Source organism: Ochotona curzoniae, unplaced genomic scaffold (assembly GCF_017591425.1).
Source record: "Ochotona curzoniae isolate NIBS_2020 unplaced genomic scaffold, NIBS_Ocur_1.0 scaffold_4506, whole genome shotgun sequence".
Taxonomy (NCBI): Eukaryota; Metazoa; Chordata; class Mammalia; order Lagomorpha; family Ochotonidae; genus Ochotona; species Ochotona curzoniae.
Genome location: NW_024467119.1, coordinates 59261470 through 59284956, shown reverse-complemented (window position 1 = coordinate 59284956; position 23487 = coordinate 59261470). Strand labels below are relative to the sequence as shown.

Below are 23487 nucleotides of genomic sequence, written 5' to 3'. Positions count from 1 at the left end.
GCTAACAGGGACCCAAAGCGCTGTCATGGGAATGAAAACTTCCTACAGGCATGAGGGTGGAGCCACTGGTGGGTTCCCTTTAGGGCATCCCTGACATCCTTCCCTGCACTCTGCACTCAGTGATGGGGGTTGTGTCTTTCTCATCTTGATATCTTTATTTGTGCACCACACATGACTCCTGGCACTTGGCTGGTGTTCTACAGCCATCTGTTACATGGCTGACTCTTGAAAGTTGATTATTCAGGCTCTCTTAGGAGCTACATGTGGCTCAGTTACCAGGTGTCACTGACTGGTTTATAGTATGGTAGTGATGTGAGTACTTCCTAAAACATTCCACTGTGGCTCTAGAGTGTCCTAGTGTTTGAAATGAAGAGACTGAATCTGTGGTTATTTATGTCAGGCCACTGTGAGTCTCATGTTTTATTTGTGCCCTTCTTGGATTTCTCCTGCTTTGTACTTTGTTAGGGATCACTTCCATCTGCTGAAACGACAAGTTTTGAACATGTTATAAGACAATAGCATCAGGGGCTGGCAAGGTAGAGTAGTATGCTTATCCTCCGCCTGCAGTGTCCTCACCCCATTTGGGTGCTGGTTGATGTCATGGCTGCTCCACTTCTCACCCAGTTCCCTGTTTGTGGCAGAGGAAAGCAGCAGAGGATGGCCCAAGGACTTGGCACCCTGCACCCACATGGGCAACCTAGAAGAAACTCCTTCTAGGCTCTAAATCAATGGTTTGCCAAGAGGATTAAAACCACCACCATTTAAAATGAGGAATGAGTTGTCAATAAAACAATACTAACGGGGTCAATGCTGTGGAGTATAAAGTTAAGCCACTGTCTGCAGTGCTGGCATACCATATGGAAACCATACAGTATGGCTGTTCCACTTCCAGGTAAGCACCCTGCTAATGTGCCTGGTAAGGCAGCAGAGGATTGCCTAACTGGTTGGATGCCGGCAAACACAGCAAAGACCTGGAAGAAGCTCCTAGTCCCTGGCTGCAGTCTGGCCCAGCCCCAGTCATTGTAGCATTTTGGGAGTGAACCAGGGGATGGAAGGTCTCTCCCTCTTTCTGTAGCTCTGCCTTTCAAATAAATAAAAATAAATCTTAAAAAAAAATTCTCTTGTAATTATAAAATAAGGGTTGGAGAGGCAGCTTAGCTCCTCAAAAGTATACCCTTGAACACACACACACACACACCTTAAGCAAGACCCCACTTTCTTCTGAGCCATCAGAGCCTTGACACTCCCTTTGCTTCCGCACTGCATCTGGTGTGGTATGAGGGCTAATGCCAGTACTTTCTCCATCTTCACAACCATCGTCAGGTCGTCCACTGCTTCGGGGAGGACTGGGCTTGCGTGTCTTTAACGAATAGTCACCAAACAGGGATCTTCTGCAGGTTGGAGAGGTTGAGACTTTAGAAGAAACCGGTAACCTACTGAGGATAGGTGAAGTGGTCAAAGTGTCTGTTTTTTCACCAGATCCGGCGAGGAACCAGTCAGCGCAAGACAAGCAGGGTCCTGAAGAAGACAGCAGCTGTTCCTCGATGCGCAAATCGACTCCTTGCAGCTGCTGAAGGGTTGTTTTGACCTGATCCACATATATACAGTCTGGTCCAGGGTTCCCAATAGCTTTGGATGCACAGCCTCCTGCTTCTAATAGCACACACAACATATAATGTTTCTATGGGAGAAAAATGATTAATATATATTAAGCTACCATGGAAAAATATACGTAACAGATATGTATAAACTTATAAATTCTGAAGATATCTGAGCACATGGTATAATCATGTAATGCTTATTAAAAATTCTCCTGCTTCCCTTTCTTGATCTAATCAATGCTTTTTGATTCCTATGGAAAACAGTGTCAGATGGCCTTTATTGTGGCCTACCATGAACCACCTCTGTTGACACATATAATTGTCTAAGATGACTTTCAAAGAACCTCTGATATTGGGAAGTCATTTCATTTGCAGTTACATACTTAAAATTTTTCTGATCTTATGTTCTTTTCATGTTTCCTTCTATTTCCAAAAACAATATTTAAGAAATAGATACAGAAAGAGGAACAAAAATATCTTAAAACTTCTAAATTTTTTCCTAGGTTTTATTAATATTTATCTGTGAGCACTAAATTGATTCAAACGTTTTAAAAGGAACAAACAGGCATATCAGTATTCTAGAAAATATTATATCTGTCCTAGCATTAAGGAAGCATGTTTATTTTTGTACTTATTTAGACAGTCAATGAATGAAAAAGCAAAATCACAAGAAAGAAGTTCAGGTTAACTTACCAAGCCAATGATGAGCAAAAAATATCTCCCTTCAGGTTCCTGAAAGACTTCAGTGTTGGAGTCTGCAGGAGGGTGGAGGTGATACTGAGGAAACACTTCTCTCCATATTATCAACTGACCAATTCTCTGTTTTGCTGCTAAAGGCAGCAGGCAATAGTGGCGACAATATACAGCAATATCAATAAGATCATCCTTAGGCAAATGACTGCATATCAAATAACCCTTGAATTTAACCACAAAGAGCACAAGTCAACTGATGATGTACTGCAATAACCCAGTGATATTATTTCTAAGAGTTTTATGATCTCCTCTTCAAGTAGCTGAAAACATGCATTTCAAATGGAATAGAGATATAGCAAAAACAATTTTCTCATCCTCAGGCTAAACAGAGATCAAATGACAAACTTCAAGAACCCAACCAGCAGATGCCATTGCAAAGCAAGATCCGCTCTGTGTATTATTAGCCCAAGTGTTTTCACAAAACTAGAAAATAAGTACATTCAGAGAGAAAGAGATTACTTCTTATGTTTGCAAAATACTGGGAAAATTTATCAAGCTTTATTTATACAGCAGGTGGACAACTACAAAAATGTCAAGCTTTGACATACCTTGTAAAATAAAGAAGATCCCAAAATTGTATACAGCCTCCTCATGTCATAGTAATCCTCAGACTGTGAGGAAAAAAATCCAGTCTTATTTTGTGATTTAAAAATTACTTCTTTAGAGATTAATATGTTAAAATATTAGGGTGAAATATGAATATATACTTATTTCACTGAGAATAATATTGCTTTTGGATCTTAAGATACTGCTGATCATAGTCTAGAACAGAATGTAAAAATGTATTATTACATGAAGGATTAAAAAATGTTATGGCAAAAACCTGCTAGGCATCATCTAAAATCTACAACACTACATATATTGCTTTTGAAAGCAGATAGTATGGGTCCCTGCACTTAGTGGCTAAAATCTTCACCTTGCAAGTGCCAATATCTCACATGGGCACTGGTTCATGCCCTGGCTGCTCTACTTCCCATCCATCTCCCTGCTTGTGGCCTGGGGAAGCAGTGGAGGACGACCCAAAGCCTTGGGACCCTGCACCCACGTGGGAAACCCAGAAAAAGCTCCTGGCTCCTGGCTCTGGATCGACTCAGCTCTAGCCACTGCAGCCACTTGAGTGAATCAGTGGATAGAAGATCTTTCTCTTTCTCCTTCTGTCTGTAAATCTGCCTTTCCAATAAAAATAAATACAGCTTAAAAAGAAAAAAGAAAAAAAAAAGGCAAGCAAGCAGATGGTCTAAGTATTTGGTGCCCTAATATCAACATGGGAGACCAGAATGAAACTCCTGGCTCCTGTCTGTGGCCTGACCCAGATCTGGCCATCTGTAGCTATTTGGGGAACATAAAGCAAAAAATTTTTTTAAACATTGATTTTATTTTTATTAGAAAGTCAGATATACAGAGAGGAGGAGAGACAGAAAGATCTTCTGTCCAATGATTTACTCCCCAAGGGGCCGCAACAGCCAGTGCTATGCCAATCCAAAGCCAGGAGCCAGGAACTTGTTCTAGGTTTCCCACACTGATGCAGGGTCACAAGCCTCTGGGCTGTCCTTGACTGCTTTCCCAGGCCACGAGCAGGGAGCTGGATGGGAAGTAAAGCTGCCGGGATTAGAACCAGCACCTGTATGGGATCCTGGCGCATTCAAGGCGAGGACTTTAGCCACTAGGCCACGCTGCCGGGCCTGCCAAAATATTTTAAAAGAGATGTTTATTTTGGTGAAAATATTTAAATCCATATATAAGCATTCTTCAAAACACTTATGAAAAAGTGGAATTTTTAAAAAAGGTTTATTTATTTTTATTGGAAAGGCAAATCTACAGATGGAGACAGAGAGGGACCTTCCATGCGGGTACAGAGTCCTAAGGCCTTGGGCCATCATCTGCTGCTTTCCAGAGCCACAGTCAGGGAGCAGGATCAGAACTGGAACAGCTGGAACATGAACCAGCCATACGGAATGCCAGTATTTGTAGGTGGAGAATTAGGCAGCTGAACCATTGCACCAACCCCTATAAATGGTATTTTGAAAAAAATATACATGGATAATCAAAAAAGATTGGGCCACTAAACTGAACTTATCTTTTAATTCTATATTCTATGAACTTTTTTTAAGATTTATTTTTTTTTATTACAAAGTTAGATATATAGAGAGGAGGAGAGACAGAGAGGAAGATTTTCCGTCCGATGATTCACTCCCCAAGTGACTGCAACGGCCAGTGCTGCGCCAGTCTGAAGCCAGGAACCAGGAACCTCTTCAGGTGCAGGGTCCCAAAACCTTGGGCCATCCTCAACTGCCTTTCCAGGCCACAAGCAGGGAGCTGGATGGGAAGTGGAGCTGCCGGGATTTGAACTGACATCCATATGGAATCCTGGCACATTCAAGGTGAGGACTTTAGCCACTAGGCGACGCCGCCAGGCCCATGAACTTTTCAAGTACCCTCAAATAGGAAAAAGTCCAGAAGGATGCAATCAAACTCTATGAGCAATTATACCAGAAGATGGAAATGGAAGACAGGGATGATGGAGGACCTCTGCCTTCAATAACTATGTAGCATCTACAAAGCGCATGCACTACCTTTAAAATTAAAGGAATGGGCATTTAGCTCAGAGGGTAAGACACTGCTTCGGACACCCATGCTCCAAGTTAAAAGTCACAGATTCAAGTCCCAGCTCTGCTTCCAATGACAGCTTCCTGATAACGCATCTCCTAGGAGGGGGCAGGTGAGGGCAAAGCGCTTGGGTCTTGCCTCCCTCAAGCAAAACTCAGATGGAGTTCCTGCCTCCTGACTTCAGCCTCAAGTAACAGCAGTTAATTTGCGTATTAGGGAGAAGATTGGAGGCTCAGAGATCACTGCCTGTATGTTCTCTCTGAATTTTAAATAAAATAAAAATATTTAAAAACATCTAAAAAATTTTAAACTGTCAATAACTCACTATGCTTTGAAAAATTAAGATATATATCTGCATAATGGAATACAATTCAGCAATAAAAAAGGATTGACTGCTGATATATAAACAATATGAGGGGCAGGCACTGTGTCATAGTGGGCTAAAATTGCTACCTGCAGTGTATTTCATATAGGTGTTGGTTTGAGTCCCAGCCACTCAATTTCCAATCCAACTCCCTGCTAACGCACCTGGGAAAGCAGGGGAGGATAACCACATTGCTTGGACTCCTATATCCACTTGGGAGACCTGGAAAAAGCTGGTTTCTGGCTACAAAACAATAGCAGTGCTTCTAATTCAAATTAAGATCCACAGTATCCTTACTTCATGCAATCATTACACCCATGCTTCCTTTCCTCTAAAAGCTCACTTCTAAATGATACCAATATGATCAGTCATTTTATCCTCACAACATAACATGGAACAAATATTTTCAACTGAGCAGAAATACCTTAAGGCAAGCAAAACAGATTCTGTATGTCAACACAGAGGTTCAATGTTGCATGCTTCCAGATTATTATACAGTTGCTTGTAAATACTTAAAACATTGACTGATTTACAAAGTAAGAATTCAATGTTGAACATTTCTTAAAATGAATTCCTTCTCTTACCAGTTCTGCAAAATCTGCAGCCTCTAAGTCACTCAATGCTGTGTCTAATTCCACCTATGTAAGGGAAAAAAGTGAGCAATTCAAACATTTGAGTCACATTTATTACTTTTCAATAATGGTCACTGAAAGAGGGCTTAATAACTACTTCAAGAGTTAAGTATCTGTCTCCTTTACATTATTTTAAATATATTGAAACATCAAATATTTTAAAGCTTCAAATCATAAAACTATTGATAGATTTAACATATGGTAATTTTCAACTATTCCTCAGTTATTACAAAATGGCCTTTATTTTGTTTTTAATGCAAAACAATTTAAAAAGCTACAAAACCGTTTATTGGTTTTAAGTTGGAAAAGTTTTTAAGTCCTTACATTTTTTACAGGAAAATGAAAATTACTGCAAATGTAGTCAATGCATTTGGCTTTCTTTTTCCATTTCCTGTGTATTTCTCAACACTTGGGTTCTTCAAAAAATAGCAACATGTTTCCCCATCTCTCCTTGTACTTGACATTGTGTAAAAAAGGGCTGTCACCTTTTATTCATAGATTAAAACATGAAGGCAGGGTTCCCTTGGCATCTGGCACAGTGTAAGTACCCCACAGAGTTAGCAGAAAAAGCCTCTTGCTTAGGGTTTGGCTTCAGTTTCTATGGAAACTGCCTGAAATCTTGCCTGAAATACTCCAAATTTCAAAAATAGAATAAATCGAACCTTCTACTTAATCTGTAATGCAAATGCGTATATCTACACACTAACAAGTATGGACAATTAGTCTGTAGCATTCACACTATTTGTGAAACAGAATGCTTCTTTTTTTTTCTTTCTTTAAAGGGTAAGGTACTCTGCGCTGGATGACACTGCGCACACTGTCCTGCCGAGATGGCAAAAGATTCTGAAGCATCAGTTATGCTTTCCAATCTTCTGCACAGTATCACTTATTACCATCCACGACCTACATTTTTCTGCATCTAGCAAATACTTCACGTTCTGTTTTCTGAGGCATTTATCTTGTGAAAATCACTGGACAATGGGAAAATTACTAACTTGTGATTTTTTGATGTCAGGAAATATTTAATGAGTTTTTATTCCTGTTACCGGATAAGAGTTCAAGAACAGAAGAACAATGTAGCTAAAATACAGGAGCAATGTAACTGTTTCTTCATACTCAGAAAAATTAAATTTTTACCCAGTTAAAAATAATGATTTCCACCTAAAATTTGTCGGGCACAAGTTATCTCACAAACAGTAGTTTTAACTAGATTTTTAAAGGCTTCAGTTTCTTTCTGTTTTCCACTAGAATATATATAGATAACAAATCTTTCAATTTTTAAGACAGAAAAATCTCAGAAAAAGAATGTGTATCAGTTTAAAAATTTGTTTATGAATCAAAAATTTCAGGTAGTTTTGGTCTCTAGTTGCACATGTAAGGATGCTGAAGTCGTCACTTCAGGCTAACACAAGTAAAGAGCTGAAGAGAGCGCCAAAAGCGTTAACTCTCCCCGGATCCGTGAGAAAGGCTGTCCCAGGATAGAGGCAGACAGACAGACACACTCACACCAGCCAGACTCCTGGGTAGAAACCCTTAACAGAACTACGAGTAGGACAAGAAAACCTCAACCGTAATTGATGAATTACTCCCCGAGGACAAGTCTGAGAGTTAGAAAACACCAGATGGGCCCAGGCTTCAAAGACCTACATACTTGTGTGAATTCTGCCACCAGGAGCTTGACAAAGTTGTCACAGTAAATAATGGAGGGAAATCCCTTCATGCTACCGACGGGGAGAAGGAAAAGGAACCACTTTGCAACATGCCAGGTCCACACAAAAACCTACACAAAGATATTCAGAAGAGCTGTATTCACAACTGCCAGAACTAAGAAACAACCAAGACACCTTTCACTGGGAAAATGGATAAACTATGCTAATCTGAACAAAAGACTATTATTTAGTACTTAAAAAAAGACATGAATTGTCGAGCCATGAAAAGATACAAAGAGGAGTTTAAATTCATACTAAGAGGGTCTGATTGAAAAGGCTATCTATGTAATTTGAACCACAAGACATTTTGGAAGAGGCCAAACTCTGGAGACAGTTAAAGATTGGTTTTTGTAGCGGGTTGGTGGACAGTGAGGACAGGGAGGGAAAGACAGGCAGAAAAGAGAGGAGTTTAGGACAATGGAAGCACCCCATATGACACTACAATGGCAGGTACACGTCATTACACATAGATCCGGGTCTACATACCCCAAAGAGTATAACCTACTGCAAAGTGGGGACTGACATTTGATTAACATGTGCCAACATAGATTCATCAATGTTAACAACGGTTCCGTTCTGTGGGATGCTGATAACAGGGGTGTGGGCCTGGGGGGGGGGAGTGAGGTGGGAGGTGGGGTACAAAGGAAATCTCTGAGCGTTCCTTTAAAGTTCTGTATTCATCTAATATTGTTCTAAAAAATAAAGTCTTTAAAAAACCAAGAGGTTTATTATGTTATTCAACATTTGCACTAATCAACAGACCTTTAGACCTTCTCAGAAAGTATCTACCTCCCTTTCCAAAGTATTGTTCTTAATTTCCCTAACTACATGATAAAATACAGACACATTTCAGTTATTTCCCCAGTGTTTCCTGCATAATAATCTCACTGGCTCAACTTTGCTGCGAACACCTAGGAGTTTTTCTGGATTCCACAAAGCACAGCACAAAGTGGAGCACATGGTAAAAGGAACACTGAAGTCTATCCACGCGTTACAATCAGACTTAGCCAGAACAAAAACCAACAACAACCAAGGCTTTGGCAAGGCAAGCAACAGCTATGATGTGAGGCAATGAATTACAAATCATATACTGGACCTCACAATGAATTCTTAGCTTGGTATTTTTTTTTTCCATTATAATATTTGTTTAACTTTATTGGAAAGTCAGATTTTACAAAGAGAAGGAGAGACAAAGATCTTCCATCTGCTGGTCCAATCTCCAAGTGGTCACAACAACCTGAGCTAAACTGATCTGAAGCCAGGACCTAAGAGCTTCTTTTGGGTCTCCCATGAGGGTGCAGAATCCCAAGGCTTTAGGCCATCCTTCACTACTTTTCCAGGCCATAAGCAGGGCGCTGGAAGGAAAGTGAAGTAGCTGGGATAAGAACTGACACACATATGGGATCCCAGTGCATGCAAGTCAAGGACTATAGCCACTAGGCCACCATGTTGGAACCCAACATGTAAATCTTTTAATTAAACGTGTACAAACTTTAAAAAAAATCAATGAAAAATAAATCTGCATGTAAGTGGTAGCTTAACCATGTTTTTGTAAGATCAAAATGGACTATTTTTAAATGTCTTCAATTTCTTGGGTGATTAAATTTAATCTCAGTGTTAAGTAAATGCTCTGCTGTCCCTAATGAACATGAAGGGACATGGCTACTACAGAAAGAAGAGGCTACTCATTTTGACAGATGAAGTTGCTTTGAAGAAGACACTCTGAGACAGGCATGAAAGCCTGGGTATCTGCCATCTACAAGGGCAGGCTTCATGAGATGGAACTTTCTGGATCAGCAAGTGTGCTTGGCATCTGGGGCTTTCCAAGGACAAAAGACTCCAGAACAGATGAGTTTTGGAGTCAGGGTCTTCTTCTTATCTTAAAGGTAAAGTTACCTAATTACTTTTTGTCTTTCTCAGACACCTACATTTTGCTATGAAAATAGGGATGAGTTTTCCACACACACAAACATATAGGTTTTTATATGATTTAGAGCACTGAGCAAGGAGACTGAAAGATCAATCTGAATGATTATTAAGTTGTCAAAAAGCATTTGCTCTATCAAAATTAGTTTCATGAAGAGTCAGATCTTGGATTAGGTTTTTACTGCAATGTAATCTGAGTTTTTCTCATGGGAAGAAAAAAATGGTATGGCATGGTGCCTCATTCAATACCAAAACAAATTCTGTACTAACTAGTGATCTACACTGGTTTTAAAATGTTTGAAAAGACTTTGTGAATCACACAGTACTAATTATCCGGAAATACAAATGTACATATGCTATACTGGCAATACTTAACCACAACAAAGTCTTACCCATGGTAACTAACTTAAGAGATAAGCCACAAGTTAATTAAAAAATTTTTTTTTCTTTCCCCTCTATTTTGAGTTAGGGGAGAAACAAAGGGAGAAGCCCCGCCCAGTCTCCCACACATCCCAGGTCCCCAATGTGAGGCATGCGCCGAGGGTCCTGCTGAAGTAGTTTTCATAGTTCATCAGTTCTGAATTGCTGCCAATCTCGCTGCTCCAATCAAGATGAAATCTACTCTCAGAATCCACTGGCTGACATAGTCTCTTCATGGTTGGAGTTCTGAGATCAGCTGTTCAGTTTGAGGGATCTCCAAAGAAACTTCGTCTGAGGTGATCCCAGACCTGATTCTTGTGTGTGCTTGCCAGTAATGGGTCTGGCACAGTCCGTCACCCCAGTCAGCTTATGCACATGCTGGTCATTTCAATTGCTGGGTCAGTTCTGCTTCCAGCCCTGTCTTCCACTGGAAACAATGGTCATTGCATTCCAGCCTGTTCCTGCCCAGTTCATACTGGGCCCTCACGCAAACCAGTGGGAGCTGCAGCCTAGTTGGGTGCAGCTATCTACCCTGGTTCCCATAATTGCCAGAATGTACTACAGGCTTGTTCAGTCTGTCCCACTTCCCATTTAGCTCTCGTACATGTCAGTGGACATTGAAGCCTCGTTCAACCTAACCAGCTCCACTATCCAGACCACACACTTATTGGTGGGTACTTTTCTGTCTAGCCACCCCTGCACCAGTCCTGGTTTTCATGATCTTCAGGGGGAGTGGTAACCCAAGAGGGAGGTGCCAACTATTTCCCTTCTAAGCCACTTCCACTCCCGGATTATGCACTCCCCAGGGGCTTCTGCAGTGTAACTAGACATTTAGCCCCCAGTGTCATCCCCTGCCAGCTGATGCTGCAGCAAAGCCCAACCAACCCTCACCCACTCTAATTTTTGCTTGCACCAGTCAGAACAGTCAGCCCAACCTGGCTTTTCCCTGATCTAGCCCCCATGAGGACCACAGGTGTTGTAGCCCTGCTTAGTCTGGTCTGGCCCATACCAACTCCTGCTCTGGAGTGTGCGTGGTTGTCCAGCATGGGAACCTACATTTCCCCTGCCAGCTTTGCCCCCTCCCTCCCTGGTTCTTACATGTGCTGTTTGGGCACTACGGCTACATCTGGTATGGCTCACCTCACCTTGGCATTCCGTAATGTGCACTGGTTTTTGTTATGACCAAACCCAGCCCAACCCACTCTATTCTGGTGCTCGGATTCACCAGTAGGTGATGTGAACTGGCTCAGCCCCCAACATTTGCCAAATGTATGCTGGCGGGTATCTTCTCTGACCTGGTCTGGGTTGCTGCCTATCGTGGTTTTTGTGCTCACAAGCAGAGGAGTTTCCCAAGTTCCAGCATCAGAACCTCTCCCTATGCCAGGTCTTGCGCATACTGGTGGTTCCATGGGCCAGCCCTCATTGCTGGCCTTCAATCCATTCCGGTTCTTACTGCTGCATGTGTCAGCCCAGACAAGGCTTGTCCATTCCCAAACACTGCTCACACATGGCTCAGTAGGGACAGAGACCCAGCCCAGTGCGTTCTACATCTACCCAGGTTCTCCAAAGCACCAGATGGTGCCAGCATCTAACCTGGTTAGGTTTACCCAGCCCCAGTTCACACTTGTGCCAAAGGAGATTGCAGCCATATACAGATCAGAACGCAGCCTCCACTCAGGCTCCTGCCTTCTCTCATGGGAACTGCAATCCAGCTAAGGTGTATTCTCAAAGCTCCCCAGCCGAGCCTATTCCCAGCCCTAGATTATGCACATGCAGTGGTTATTCTGACCCAATTGGCTAAGACCCCTCTCCTGTCTCAACCTTTGCCTTCGATACTGTGGCCTAGTATCCCTGGTAAATGCAGACCAGTCCATGTAAGAGCCTAGTTTAGCATGACCTGTGCTCCATCCTGATTTCTGTTCTTCCCTGTGAGTTTGGTTTGCTTGGCTTTGCCCAATACACCCTCTTCTAGTTGCAGCTCAGCCCATCCCACATCCTATTTTAGGATGCATCTTTGGGCGCTGCTGCCTTGACCTGCCCAAACTGTTGTCAGTTCCTTTACCTGTTAGTGATGGCAGGTTTCATGGTCACACCTAACTCAGCCCATTACCACCCCAGCTCATGAGCTAACCCGCAGGACTGGTATTTTCACATAGTTCGGCCCACACTTCCCCTGCAGAATCTATCCCAGGACATGGTTCTCTCATGTGCTGGTTAGTGTCTTGACCTGCAAGTGTGACAGAGCCACTATTCCACCACTCAGTCAGGTATTGGTATCTGGCCTGCCAGATAGGCCCCCATCCCTAGCTGCAAGTGTGGACTGGTGTGTGGCAGTCAGTGATGCTCTATGCTAATAGCCCATCTCAGGATTCCCATTTGGCTGGCAAATCAGTCTGCCCAAATAGATCTTATGGTCTCTCCCCTCCAAATCACAAGGTCTCAGTCTGCACGCTTACCAGAAAGTTCTGTGATCCCATTGCTGGGAATCACCTAGAATTCATCTCTCACCTACCCTCACACTTCGGTTTATCCATGGATGTCTCTAGGTAGCAATTACATATCCTAAAATCCCCAGAGTTCACCGCTGGGCAGCCAGCAGGTAGAGTCTGGTGCCCAATAGGCACAATGGTTGCTCGAAGCCTAGAACTTGGTCACCTAGGCTTTGGTCCGAGTCCCCAGCATTTATTTTATTTTATTTATGTATTTTTTTAATTGGAAAGGCAAATCCACAGAGAGAAAATTTTTTCATCTTTTGGTTCACTTCCTAAATGGCTGAAATGGCCAGAGCTGAGCAGACCCAAAACCAGGAGCCAGGAGTCTCTTCCATGTCTCCCACATAGGTGTCGGGTCCCAAGGCCTTGGGCCATCTTCCATTACCTAACCAGTGGAGCTGGTTAGGTTGAACTAGGTTTCAATGCCCATTGACATGTATGAGAGTTAAATGGGATGTAGGACAGATTGGACTAATCTGCTGCATATACTGGCAAGCATGGGAACCAGGGCAGGGTGCCGGCCTGGTGGGGGTTATGGGGAGTTGCCCCAACTAGGCTGCAGCTCCCATTGGTTTGTGTGAGGGCCTAGAAGAAGTGGGCAGGAACAGGCTGGACTGCAACAACCATTGTTTCCAGTGGAAGACAGGGCTGGCAACAGAACTGACCCAGCAATTGCAACCACCAGCTGACTGGGGCAATGGACTGTTTCTTTTGGGATCTCCCCAATTGAACTGCCAGACTCAGAACCCATGGTCTGCCATGGAGTGCAAGTTTCAGAGCCAAGCCTCCTCAGAGGCTCAGATGGAGCAGTGGAGATCATAACCAGGTGGACATGGAGGATATGGCAGTCTATCGGAACCTGCGGAGGATACCTGGCATCACAACAGAGGACAGAACAAATCAATCAACTACCCCAGCCACATGTTGGCAGTGAAAAACTGGGCAAACAGAGACTCTAAGGTGGACTATGTCTATCAGTGGATTCTGCAGCAACCTCATTGCGCTTGGAATGGAGATATTGGCAGCAATTCAGAACTGTTGAACCAACAAAACTGCTTGAGCAAGATCCTTGGAACATGCCCCATATCAGGGACCTGGGACGGGTGGGAGACTGGATGGGGCTTCTCCTTATATTTCCCCCTTTGCCCCAAATACAGGATAAAACAATGTGGAAATAATAGTCTTACCCATTTTCCTGTAGTCCTTGAACCTTTTTGCACTAATTAACTATGCAAATATTATCAAAAATAAAGAAAAAATATGGTGTATTAATTAATCATTTAATCAATGTTTCAAATCTCAGTAGAGGCATACTGCTAACATTATTAGCTAGCATTATGAAACCCAAATCACTAAATTCTAAAGTAAGACACATCATTTAATTATCATTTCTGAAAAGTACTCTGAATTCAAACAATATTTAAGTATCACAATAGAGCCAGTTTCTATTTTAAAAGAATAATTTGTGTTTCTAAGTTTATTGTACTAGACCTCGTGAACCTATTATCTTTAATTCTTATCCATGATCTGCAAATGAAAAAAAAATGAGAAGATAATGGATGCTAGTAAGACCAATGGCTCTAATTGTTATTTACTGACAAGTAATGTTACCTTGATTTCCTGTGGAAGTGTGAGCCATCGAACTCCAGGCAGATTGTCTAAAAGTATGGCACTGGAGGCGTCATATTGCTGGGCACTGGAACCAGGGATGGAATGTAGTTTAGCAGGCTGAAGTGTTCTTTGAAAGAACAAACTAAAAAAATGATCCAAGCGAGGAACATTCTCAGTCTGGCAAAAGGCACTGGAGAAATAAGAGTAGCAAGTTAGTAATCTAAAGTATGGAAAAGATAGTCATTTTTCTGTGTGTTGTTGAGGGGACTGGATGGTCTTGTCCAGTTATAAAGGTGCTCCCTTTTCTTCCTTCTCTCTTAATAAGAATCACTGTTGGATGTTATTGATAGTGTTAAGAAACTGACTGTCTACATTTCTGACCTTAAATTCCTCTTCTCAAATGTACACTGTAGAAGGTGCTATACATGGTCCACATGTTTAAATCAAGGGGCCTGTCAACCATGGAAAGAACTGAAGCACCATTTATGCAAACAATATGTTACTTTTACTCTGTCTCAAAATATAGCCAAGTTTGCTTCCCTAATGTAAAGTTAAAGGTGGTCATTTGGACTCACACCTACACTTTTGTTTGGCGCATGTGTGTGTGTTTTTTTCACACACCTACTTTACACTGGTTAGAAATCTCCTTATCAGTACAAGGGTAACGCAGCATTTGTAGACGCACAACCATTTGGAGCTCACTCATGTGGAAAACGCTGGTCAGTAACTGTGCTTGACCAGGCTACACCTCCTCAGAGGCCACTCTGGAGAAGCACACTGCAAACCTGGTCATTTTCTCAGATGACATAACTACAGAAAATTACTTCACATGTTTCAAGAACAGTGGCAACAGAGATCCACTAGAGACAGACACAGAACTGATGCCATTGTGGTTAGGGGAAAAAAATGTATAGACTGTCATTTGATTTTTGCATTGATATGCTCTTTTATTTTATTATTATTGCTATCACTTTACGATACAGTTCCATATTCCCTTATCCCCTCCCCAATACCCTCCTCTCTCCTACCTAGTTCCTCTATATCATTACTAATATATAGTACTTCATACTCAGTCATATGTCCATCATTGCGGGCATGGACAATGGCAGAGAGTCCAGAATCCTATTGTTAAGATACAGTGAACAGTTTCATTGTAAGTCCATCTTTGTCTGGAAGCAGAAATGCATACCACACTGCATCCTCACATGTGGATGTTAGTCTCCATTACACAACTACTGTTATTCCCTTAAATGAAAAGTCATGATACAAAATCAACAACAGAAAGAAAAATTAGAACTTTACAATGCCATGAAGTTAAATGACATGTTACTAGATATGACAGTCTCCATTACACAGCCACTATATACATCCCCTTAAATGAAGAGCTACAAAACAAACTCAACATCCGGGAAAAAAAAGAAATTAATAACACTAAGAAGTTAAACAACATGCTATTAAATGACTAACGTGTAGCTGAAGAAATGAAAATCAAGAACCTTCTTGAAGAAAATGATGCCACTGCATGATTTACAAGTCATTAAATGATTTAATCAAAAGAAAGTGTTTTGAAGAGATGAAACCAACAGAAAACAACAAAACCCATGTGATATAGTTTCCATTGATCTTTGTTGACGTGTGTCTCCTACAGACAATAAACATATGGTTTTGTTTTTTAATCCAGTCTACTAATCTATGATGTTTGATTGAGCTTAAGCCATTTACAACAGCGTTTAATATGTATGGGTGGAACTTTGGTCCTTTCATTTTAGGAATGGGTTGTTCATCGGTTTAGTCTTCTGTTGTCATTTTACTGGGATCGTCTTCCCATTTGCCTTTGGTTTTGTTTGGTGCTATCCCTTCTCTCTGTCAAGAGAACATCTTGAAGTATCCTTTGTAGGGCAGGTTTGAAAGAGGCAAATTCTTTTAACTTTTCTTTACTGTGGAACAATTTTATTTCATTTTCAAAGACAAAAGAAAGCTTTGCTGGGTATGTTATCCTAGGCCGACAATTTTTTTCTTTTAGAATCTGGAATATGTCACCCCATTCTCTTCTTGGCTGTAGAGTTTCCTGGGAGAGGTCAACTTTGAGTTTAATTGACATTCCTTTATATGTCAATTGTTTTTTTTCATGTGCACATTTAAGGATCTTTTCCTTGTGTTCAATTGAAGAGAGCTTGAGAATCATGTGTCATGGTGAAAATCGCTTTTGATCAGGCCTGTTGGGAGTTCTTTGTCCCTCCTGGATCTTGCTTCACAATTCTTTCCCCAATTTGGGAAATTTTCCTTTTTTATTTCATTAAATACATTTGCAAACTCAGCTTCTCTTTCTGCACCTTCCAGGACTCCCATAACTCTTATATTTGGCCTCTTAATAGTGTCTTTCAATTCTTGAATACTTTTTTTGGCCTGATCATCTCTGCTTCCAGCTTTTTGTTTGTTTCCCCCTGGTGACAGGAGATAATCTTCAAATTCTGAGATTCTTTCTTCTGCTTGCTTCATTCTATTTTAGACTCTCCACTGTACTTTTAATTTGCTCTACTGTGTTCTTGATTTCTGATATATCAGCCTTGATTTGTTTTATTGCTTCCTTAAATTCTTTGAACTCTTGCATGAGCTTCTCATTTTTCATCAGAATCTTTAAAATGAGTCTTATGGATTCTGTGTCCCCCATTTTCTCGATGTCTTCCTCAGTTAACTCTGAGGTTGGCGAAGGGTTTTGTTCCTTTGCAGGGATGTTTTTGGTAATATTCATTGTGCCTTTGTCTCTTCTTTTGCTCTTGATCATTGTACTTCTGGTTATCAGATTCTTCTCCTTGGGGCAGGTTTCTAAGCTCTGTCACCCACAGGTCTACAATGCAATTTTACTTATTGTAGTTAGTACACAACTTTTTGCTTACAGTCACTTGTGCCACAACCTCCAGTGAGTTCCAGGTCTGGGTTTTTATGTCAGATTTTCACCGAGGTCTCCACAGCCCCGGCTCCTGGCTCACCACTCTGTACCTCCTGTGATAATGTGCTGAGGCTGCACCGTTGTCTCTGCAACCTTTCTCCCACTTCTGTTTGGAGCAGGTCCCAGGATTAGGGAGACACCAGGTGTCCTATCTAGTTAGGTTGTTGGTGGTGCTGATCTTGTTGGAACCTGTTGGACGTTAGGTCTGGGTGCCACACAGACCTATTTTGACCCATACGATGCCACACTTGGTATTATTTTCCTTTGGGACTTCAGCAAGTTCTCATGAGCTCAGCACATGCGCAGTTCACTGTTGACCCCTGCAGTCCCAAAGCTATTGCCATAGTACGCAAAATGGCGCCTGACTACCACCACTACAGTTCTTGATCTGCTGGCTGTCAGATCTGAGGGCTACTCAGACCTGCCCTGGGTGGAACCCGTAGAATACCACGTCATTGCAGTTCACTTAGTCAGAAATGAGCACACTCCCAGCTCAGCACATGCTCTGTCCTTTACCTTGCCTTTTCCTCCTTAGGCAAAATGGCGCCAATTCAGCTCTAGGGGGCTGACTGTGCTATGAAATCTACTCTGTTCTCGCACTGCCCGTCTAAGATTTGCTGCTCTGTCCCTGCTCCTGGTCAAATCAAACGGACCAGCAGGAAGGACAGTTCTTTGTCTGGGTTCACCTCCCAAGCTCCCAGTGAAAGTCCCTTCTCACCTGGTTGCTGGTGGAGTTCTAGCTGCTGGTGGAGTTCAGATCGCTGTACTGGAGTATCAGTCACTACAACACCACACTGCTGTGCCTGCTGCTTTCCTGTGTCTGTCAGTCTCCAGGTACCCCTCTGTTGTTGTTCTGTCCTTTCTTATTTCCTGAAATATGTTCTCTCTGCTTCATCCTGATTATATGTTTCTCCTTCCATTTAAACGTGTCCTTACCCTATTCCGCCATCTTGATTCTCCCCTGATTTTTGCACTGATATGCTGTTAAAGCTTTGGAAGCAAAGATATAATTTGGACCCCCAGACATACTTGAGCTTACACAATTTCCATAGAGAAAAACATCTACTTTTCATCCATAACATTGTGTGCTCAAATGTTGAATAATTACCTAAAATTTCCTCCTTCAAATCAAGAAATAGGAATCACAATATATAAGTTAAAAAAGGGAAAATATGCATAAGTAAGCCCACTGGTGCATAAAGTTTTTCCATACTCCTATTGTATAGAAATATGTGGCAGAACACACACAGTCACTTCTCTACAGAATGCCTTTTTTTTAAAGCAAGAGTCCATACTATTTTACCAAAAAAAATTTTTTGAGAAAGAAGTATCATATTTTAAGACAATGAATTTGATAATGTGTAAGTTTAGAAAAACACAGAAATGCATTTGATACTTTATTCTTTTTTGTACAATAAATACTCTGACATTTACTCCTTTAGAAAGAGTATTCACAATGTAACAGCAGTTACATAACTCACTGAAAGTTTCACTGACGTATGAAATTTTAAAAATGCAGAGTTGTAAAATAGAAGACAGTAATCAAACATGAGGAGAGAAGGAGGAACAGCCACATTATTTCCAGCAAGAAACAGTATTAGTTACAAATGGTGATATGGAAACATATCCTTAAAACCTGAGATCCAGTTCAAGGCACCTACCCATCTAACGATCCATACATAAACTTCAAGGTTCGGGTGACATCTTCCATCAGGTTCCTTAGCCGAGGAAGCGGAACACTAAAAAAGCAAAACATCCACTCAAATAAAACACAACAAAATAATATTTATCCAACAGAAGTAAAACCGTCTTTTACATTTTATGTGAAAACCGTGTCAGTTGTGAACATGGTTGTGAAAAGTGATTTTACATGACACCAGCAATTGATTTGACATTGAGGCTTCTAGTGTGTTTCAAACATGATTTTTTGTTAAAATGTACCTCTATCTAAAAGTAAACTATTTGGACCTGACGTGATAACTCAGTGTCTAAATCCTTGGCTTACACGTGCTTAGATCTCATATGGACACTGGCTCATGTTCTGGCTGCTCCACTTCTCATTCTAGCAGACAGAAGATCTTTTTTTTAATCTCTCCTTCTATGTGTAAATCTGCCTTTCCAATAAAAACAAATCTTAAAAAAAGAAATAGTGAATTCTTTAACCCTCTTCAGGAACTCAGTTTCTTCATGTGTAAATGGAACCCTAATCACTAAGCCTTTCTCAGGAATTTGACGATTAAATGGAATTAGCACATACACAATACTTAATATAGCAACTTGTCCCGTCCCATAGAAATAAACACCTAATTTTTTTGTTGAACTTTTTTTTTTTAAATTCAGAAGGCAGGAGGCAGGAAAGAGAAACAGACAGAAAAAGAGGTTTTCCACCTGCTGGTTCACTCCCCAAATGGTTGCATAGCCAGGGCGAGGCCAGGCAACACCAGAGACCAGGAATTCAACCCGGGTCTCTTGGAAGTGGCAAGTACTTGGACCACCCACTGCTGCCTTCTCAGGTGCAGGAGCAAGCAGCTGGGATGGAAGAGGAGCAGCCAAGACTCAGGCTGGTAGTCACATGGCTAACTTGCCATGCCACAACACCAGCCCAAAATGCTGAATTCTTGACACTGCCTGGTAGTTTCCAGACCTCAACTGAAACTTAAACTACTGTGACAAATAATGGCCCAGGCCTTTATCAGGGAGCTGGAAGTAGAGTGTCTGGGGCTACAATTAGCACACATATAGGATGCTGGTATCACAGGTAGCAGCTTTACTGGCTGTGCCACAACTCTGGCCCTCTGGACTTATTTTCTCATTGAAGGCTTATAAGAGTTCAATTTGGTGGGTCTTAATTTCACATTATGCTATAAGATGGGCTGAAGTCCAAGGCTACGAAGTTAGTGGAGCATGCCAGTGGTCACACATCCACCTTCCTACTGCAAAGCGCCTCCCTGCCATGCACGTTGGATTTCCAGGTGAGGTTCCTGTTCTGTGCTACCGCCATCACAGAAGATCTTCCCGTCTGAAAACACACACTCCTGGACCACACACCTCACCCCACATCTGCAGACCAGTGCTTCTCCGAGCCTGCCTGTGATGGGAACAACGGTGGGGAGGGAAACACAGGCTGTGGCAGAGAGGCAGGCAAGGAAAAGCCCCAAGGCTGCCAGTGCAACTGTCGCTACCACTTGTTGTGCTGGGGCTACAGACAGGAGTCAAAGCCAAGGAGGCTCTGTCAATACTTTTTTCTGCAGTGCAGACCAAGGAGAGTATTGATGACACCTGTTTTGCCGGGTGATGGGAAACTAGACAGAATCAGATAAGGAATCTAGTATAGAGTGGTTGGCAAGAGCACTGGGTGAGGGATACAGAGGGTGCTGGGGTTTATTTTTATAATGCAGTATAAGAGAGAAATGACATAAATATCTAGAGAAGATGGCTCTTCAAAACTTGAGAAACAGGCCAGAGCTCTCTTAGCTTCAGGATCCACCCACTACTGACTGCCTTTGGTGCAGATGAGCAGCCTCAGCCCCAGCACCCCAGCCAGGCCTCTCCCCATCCCTGCCTGTGCTATCTGTATCTCACCTTCGTGTTTTCTGTTTCTTCTCTTCCACCATTTGGGCTACTACAAGTTTTATTCTGCCCCTGCAACTTCAACTATCCTATTCTAGATGCTCTCCAATTTGTGCAAATTCACTTTTAAAACAACTCCTTCATGTTTTATGGTTTAACTTATTGTCCTAAAGAAATCCCCTCGCAGGGTTCATCAGAATCCCCTTTTAGACAGCAAAATGCAAATTACAGAGCAAGCACCATCTTCCAGTGTATGTCACACCATTACAACCTCATGCTAAATACCCTCAGCTCCATTTTTATGATAGCTTATCTCTCCAAAATTAAAGCCACCTTCAAAATATAATCATTTGGGGGCGGGAATGGTGGGGTGGGGAGACAGGCACTGTGGCATATGCGTTACATCACCACCAGCAACACTAGCATCCCATTTCCAAACCTAAGTTCAAGTCCTGGCTGCCCCACCTGTGAATCAGCTCCCTGCTTATGCATCTGGGAAAGCAGGAGATGGTCCTGGTAGACCTGGGCTGTGTCACCTACATGGGAAATCCAGACAGAGGTCCTGTTCCCAGCTTTGGCCCAGCCAAGTCCAAGTCATGGCTATCACTAGAGAAATGAAGTGGCAGTCAGAAGATCCTCCTTTGTCACTCTGCCACTCTGCCTTTCAAATATATAAACTCTTAAAAAGTCACTTTGATACTTTTCACAGAAGCCTTTGGAGTACCTTCTTGTAATGGTAAACGGTAAAGCATATCCACAAATTCTCTGATACACTTTCCCTCAAGAAGTATGGCTTACTTCTCTCCTCTTTTTTTTTTTTTAAAGATTTATTTATTTTTTTTTTTTTTATTGGAAAGGCGGATATACAGAGAAGGAGAGACAGAGAGGAAGATCTTCCGTCCAATGATTCACTCCCCAAGTGAATGCAACGGTCGATGTTATGCCGATCCGAAGCCAGGAGACTCTTCCGGGTCTCCCACGCAGGTGCAGGGTCCCAAAGCTTTGGGCCGTCCTCGACTGCTTTCCCGGGCCACAGGCAGGGAGCTGGATGGGAAGTGGAGCTGCCGGGATAGAACCTGCGCCCATATGGGATCCCGGGCATGCAAGGCGAGGACCTTAACCACTGCGCCACCGCGCTGGGCCCTACTTCTCTCCTCTTTTTAAAAAAATATTTATTTATTGTTGTTGAAAAGGCAGATTCATGGAGAGAAAGATCTTCCATCCCTGGTTCACTCTGCAAATGGCTACAACAGTCAGAGCTGAACCCATGTTTTTAAAAGAATTTTTTAAAGAATTTTTTATTGGAAAGTCAGATAAACAGATAAGAGAAGAGACAGAGAGGAAGATCTTCTATCCAATGATTCACTCCCCAAACAGCTGCAACAATGGGAGTTGAGCTGATCTGAGGCCAGGAACCTGGAGCCCCTTGGGGTCTCCCACACAGGTGCAGGGTCCCAAGGCTTTGGGCCATCCTTGACTGCTTTCCCAGGCCACAAGCAGGGAGCTGGATGGGAAGTGGGGCTGCTGGCATATAAACCGGAGTTCATATGGGATCCAAGCGTGCGCAAGGCAAGGACCTTAACCACTAGGCCATGGTGCCGGGCCCAGATGACTGTGTTCTTTGTCAACAGTGGATGGCACCTTCTAGAGAATCTGGCTTCCATCCTCTGATTCACTCTGCAAATGGCCACAATGGCCAGAACTGGACTGATCCAAGGGCAGGAGCCAGAAGATTCCTCTGGGTTTCCACTGTAGGCAGGGGCTTAGCCAACTCTGCCATAGCACTGACCCCCAGAAGTGGCAATTAAAACAACTGTATCACAACAACAATTCCACAATGTTTATTTTGATAGGTTCATTACTACTTGTAGACGTTATGCCATGATTGGGGAGACTAAAATATATTTAATGATTTAATAGAAATTATCCAAATATTTTTAAAGTACGTAATACTAAGTCATGTTTTAAAAATCATTAAACAAGGATGCAAAAAATAAATTCTTTTCCTTAGGGCTGTTCTCCATATTTGTAGTTCATTCCCATTCTCCTTACGCCTCTAGTTTAATGTTCTGTGACATTAGAGAAGCCGTATAGAATTAACACAGGCCCTCATTCACTTCCTGTCCTGTCTCATTCAATTACGGGACCTTTCACAAGGTATTTAATCTTATCTTTGTTTTATTTTCCTCATATGAAAAATTGACCTGGTAATTACTAAAATAAACTGAGGTTGATTTTGAAGAATAACTAAGATTAATATAAATGTAAAATAATGGGGTGACAGGTAAGGCTACCACATGCAGTGCCAGCATTCCATAAGGGCACTGGTTTGAGTTCTAGCTGTTCTACTTCCTATCCAGCTCTCTGTTAATGGCCTGGGAAGGCAGCAGAGGATGGCCCTAAGTACTTGGGATCTTGCACCTATGTGGGAAACCTGGAAGAAGCTCCTGGCTCCTAGCTTCAGACAGGATCAGCTCTGGCCATTGTGGCACTTGAGGAGTGAACCAGCAGATAGAAGATCTTTCTCTGTATCTCCTTCTTTCTGTAAATCTGTCTTCCCAGTAAAAATAAAGAAATCTTTAAAAAAAAAATGGAAAAAGTTCTTGATGCCCTCCTGACTCCCGGCTTTGGCCTGGCCCACCACTGGCCGTTGTGGCCATCTGGAGAGTAAACCAGCAGATGCAAGATCTCATTCTCTCTCTGTAACTCTGACTTTCCAAGTACAATAAATCTCTAATTCTTCTGCATAAATAAATCTTTAAGACAAACAAACACAGTAAAATACTTGCAGAAATCCTTGGAGTCCTAATCAGTTTGTCATACAAATCCTGTTATTAGCTCCAATTACTAAC

General features: G+C 42.1%; 1 protein-coding gene across 1 annotated transcript in view; it reads right to left on the bottom strand.

Moving 5' to 3' along the window:
* Positions 1-23487, bottom strand: part of INTU (inturned planar cell polarity protein) — a 79342-nt gene that overhangs the window by 13897 nt on the left and 41958 nt on the right. Inside the window, exons 7-12 of the mRNA XM_040966857.1 lie at positions 18727-18804; positions 14116-14305; positions 5910-5963; positions 2903-2965; positions 2295-2516; positions 1199-1681 (exon numbers count right to left, since the gene is read on the bottom strand). Of these exons, the coding sequence (XP_040822791.1) occupies positions 1199-1681; positions 2295-2516; positions 2903-2965; positions 5910-5963; positions 14116-14305; positions 18727-18804 (1090 nt within the window). The remainder of the gene's footprint in view (positions 1-1198; positions 1682-2294; positions 2517-2902; positions 2966-5909; positions 5964-14115; positions 14306-18726; positions 18805-23487) is intronic.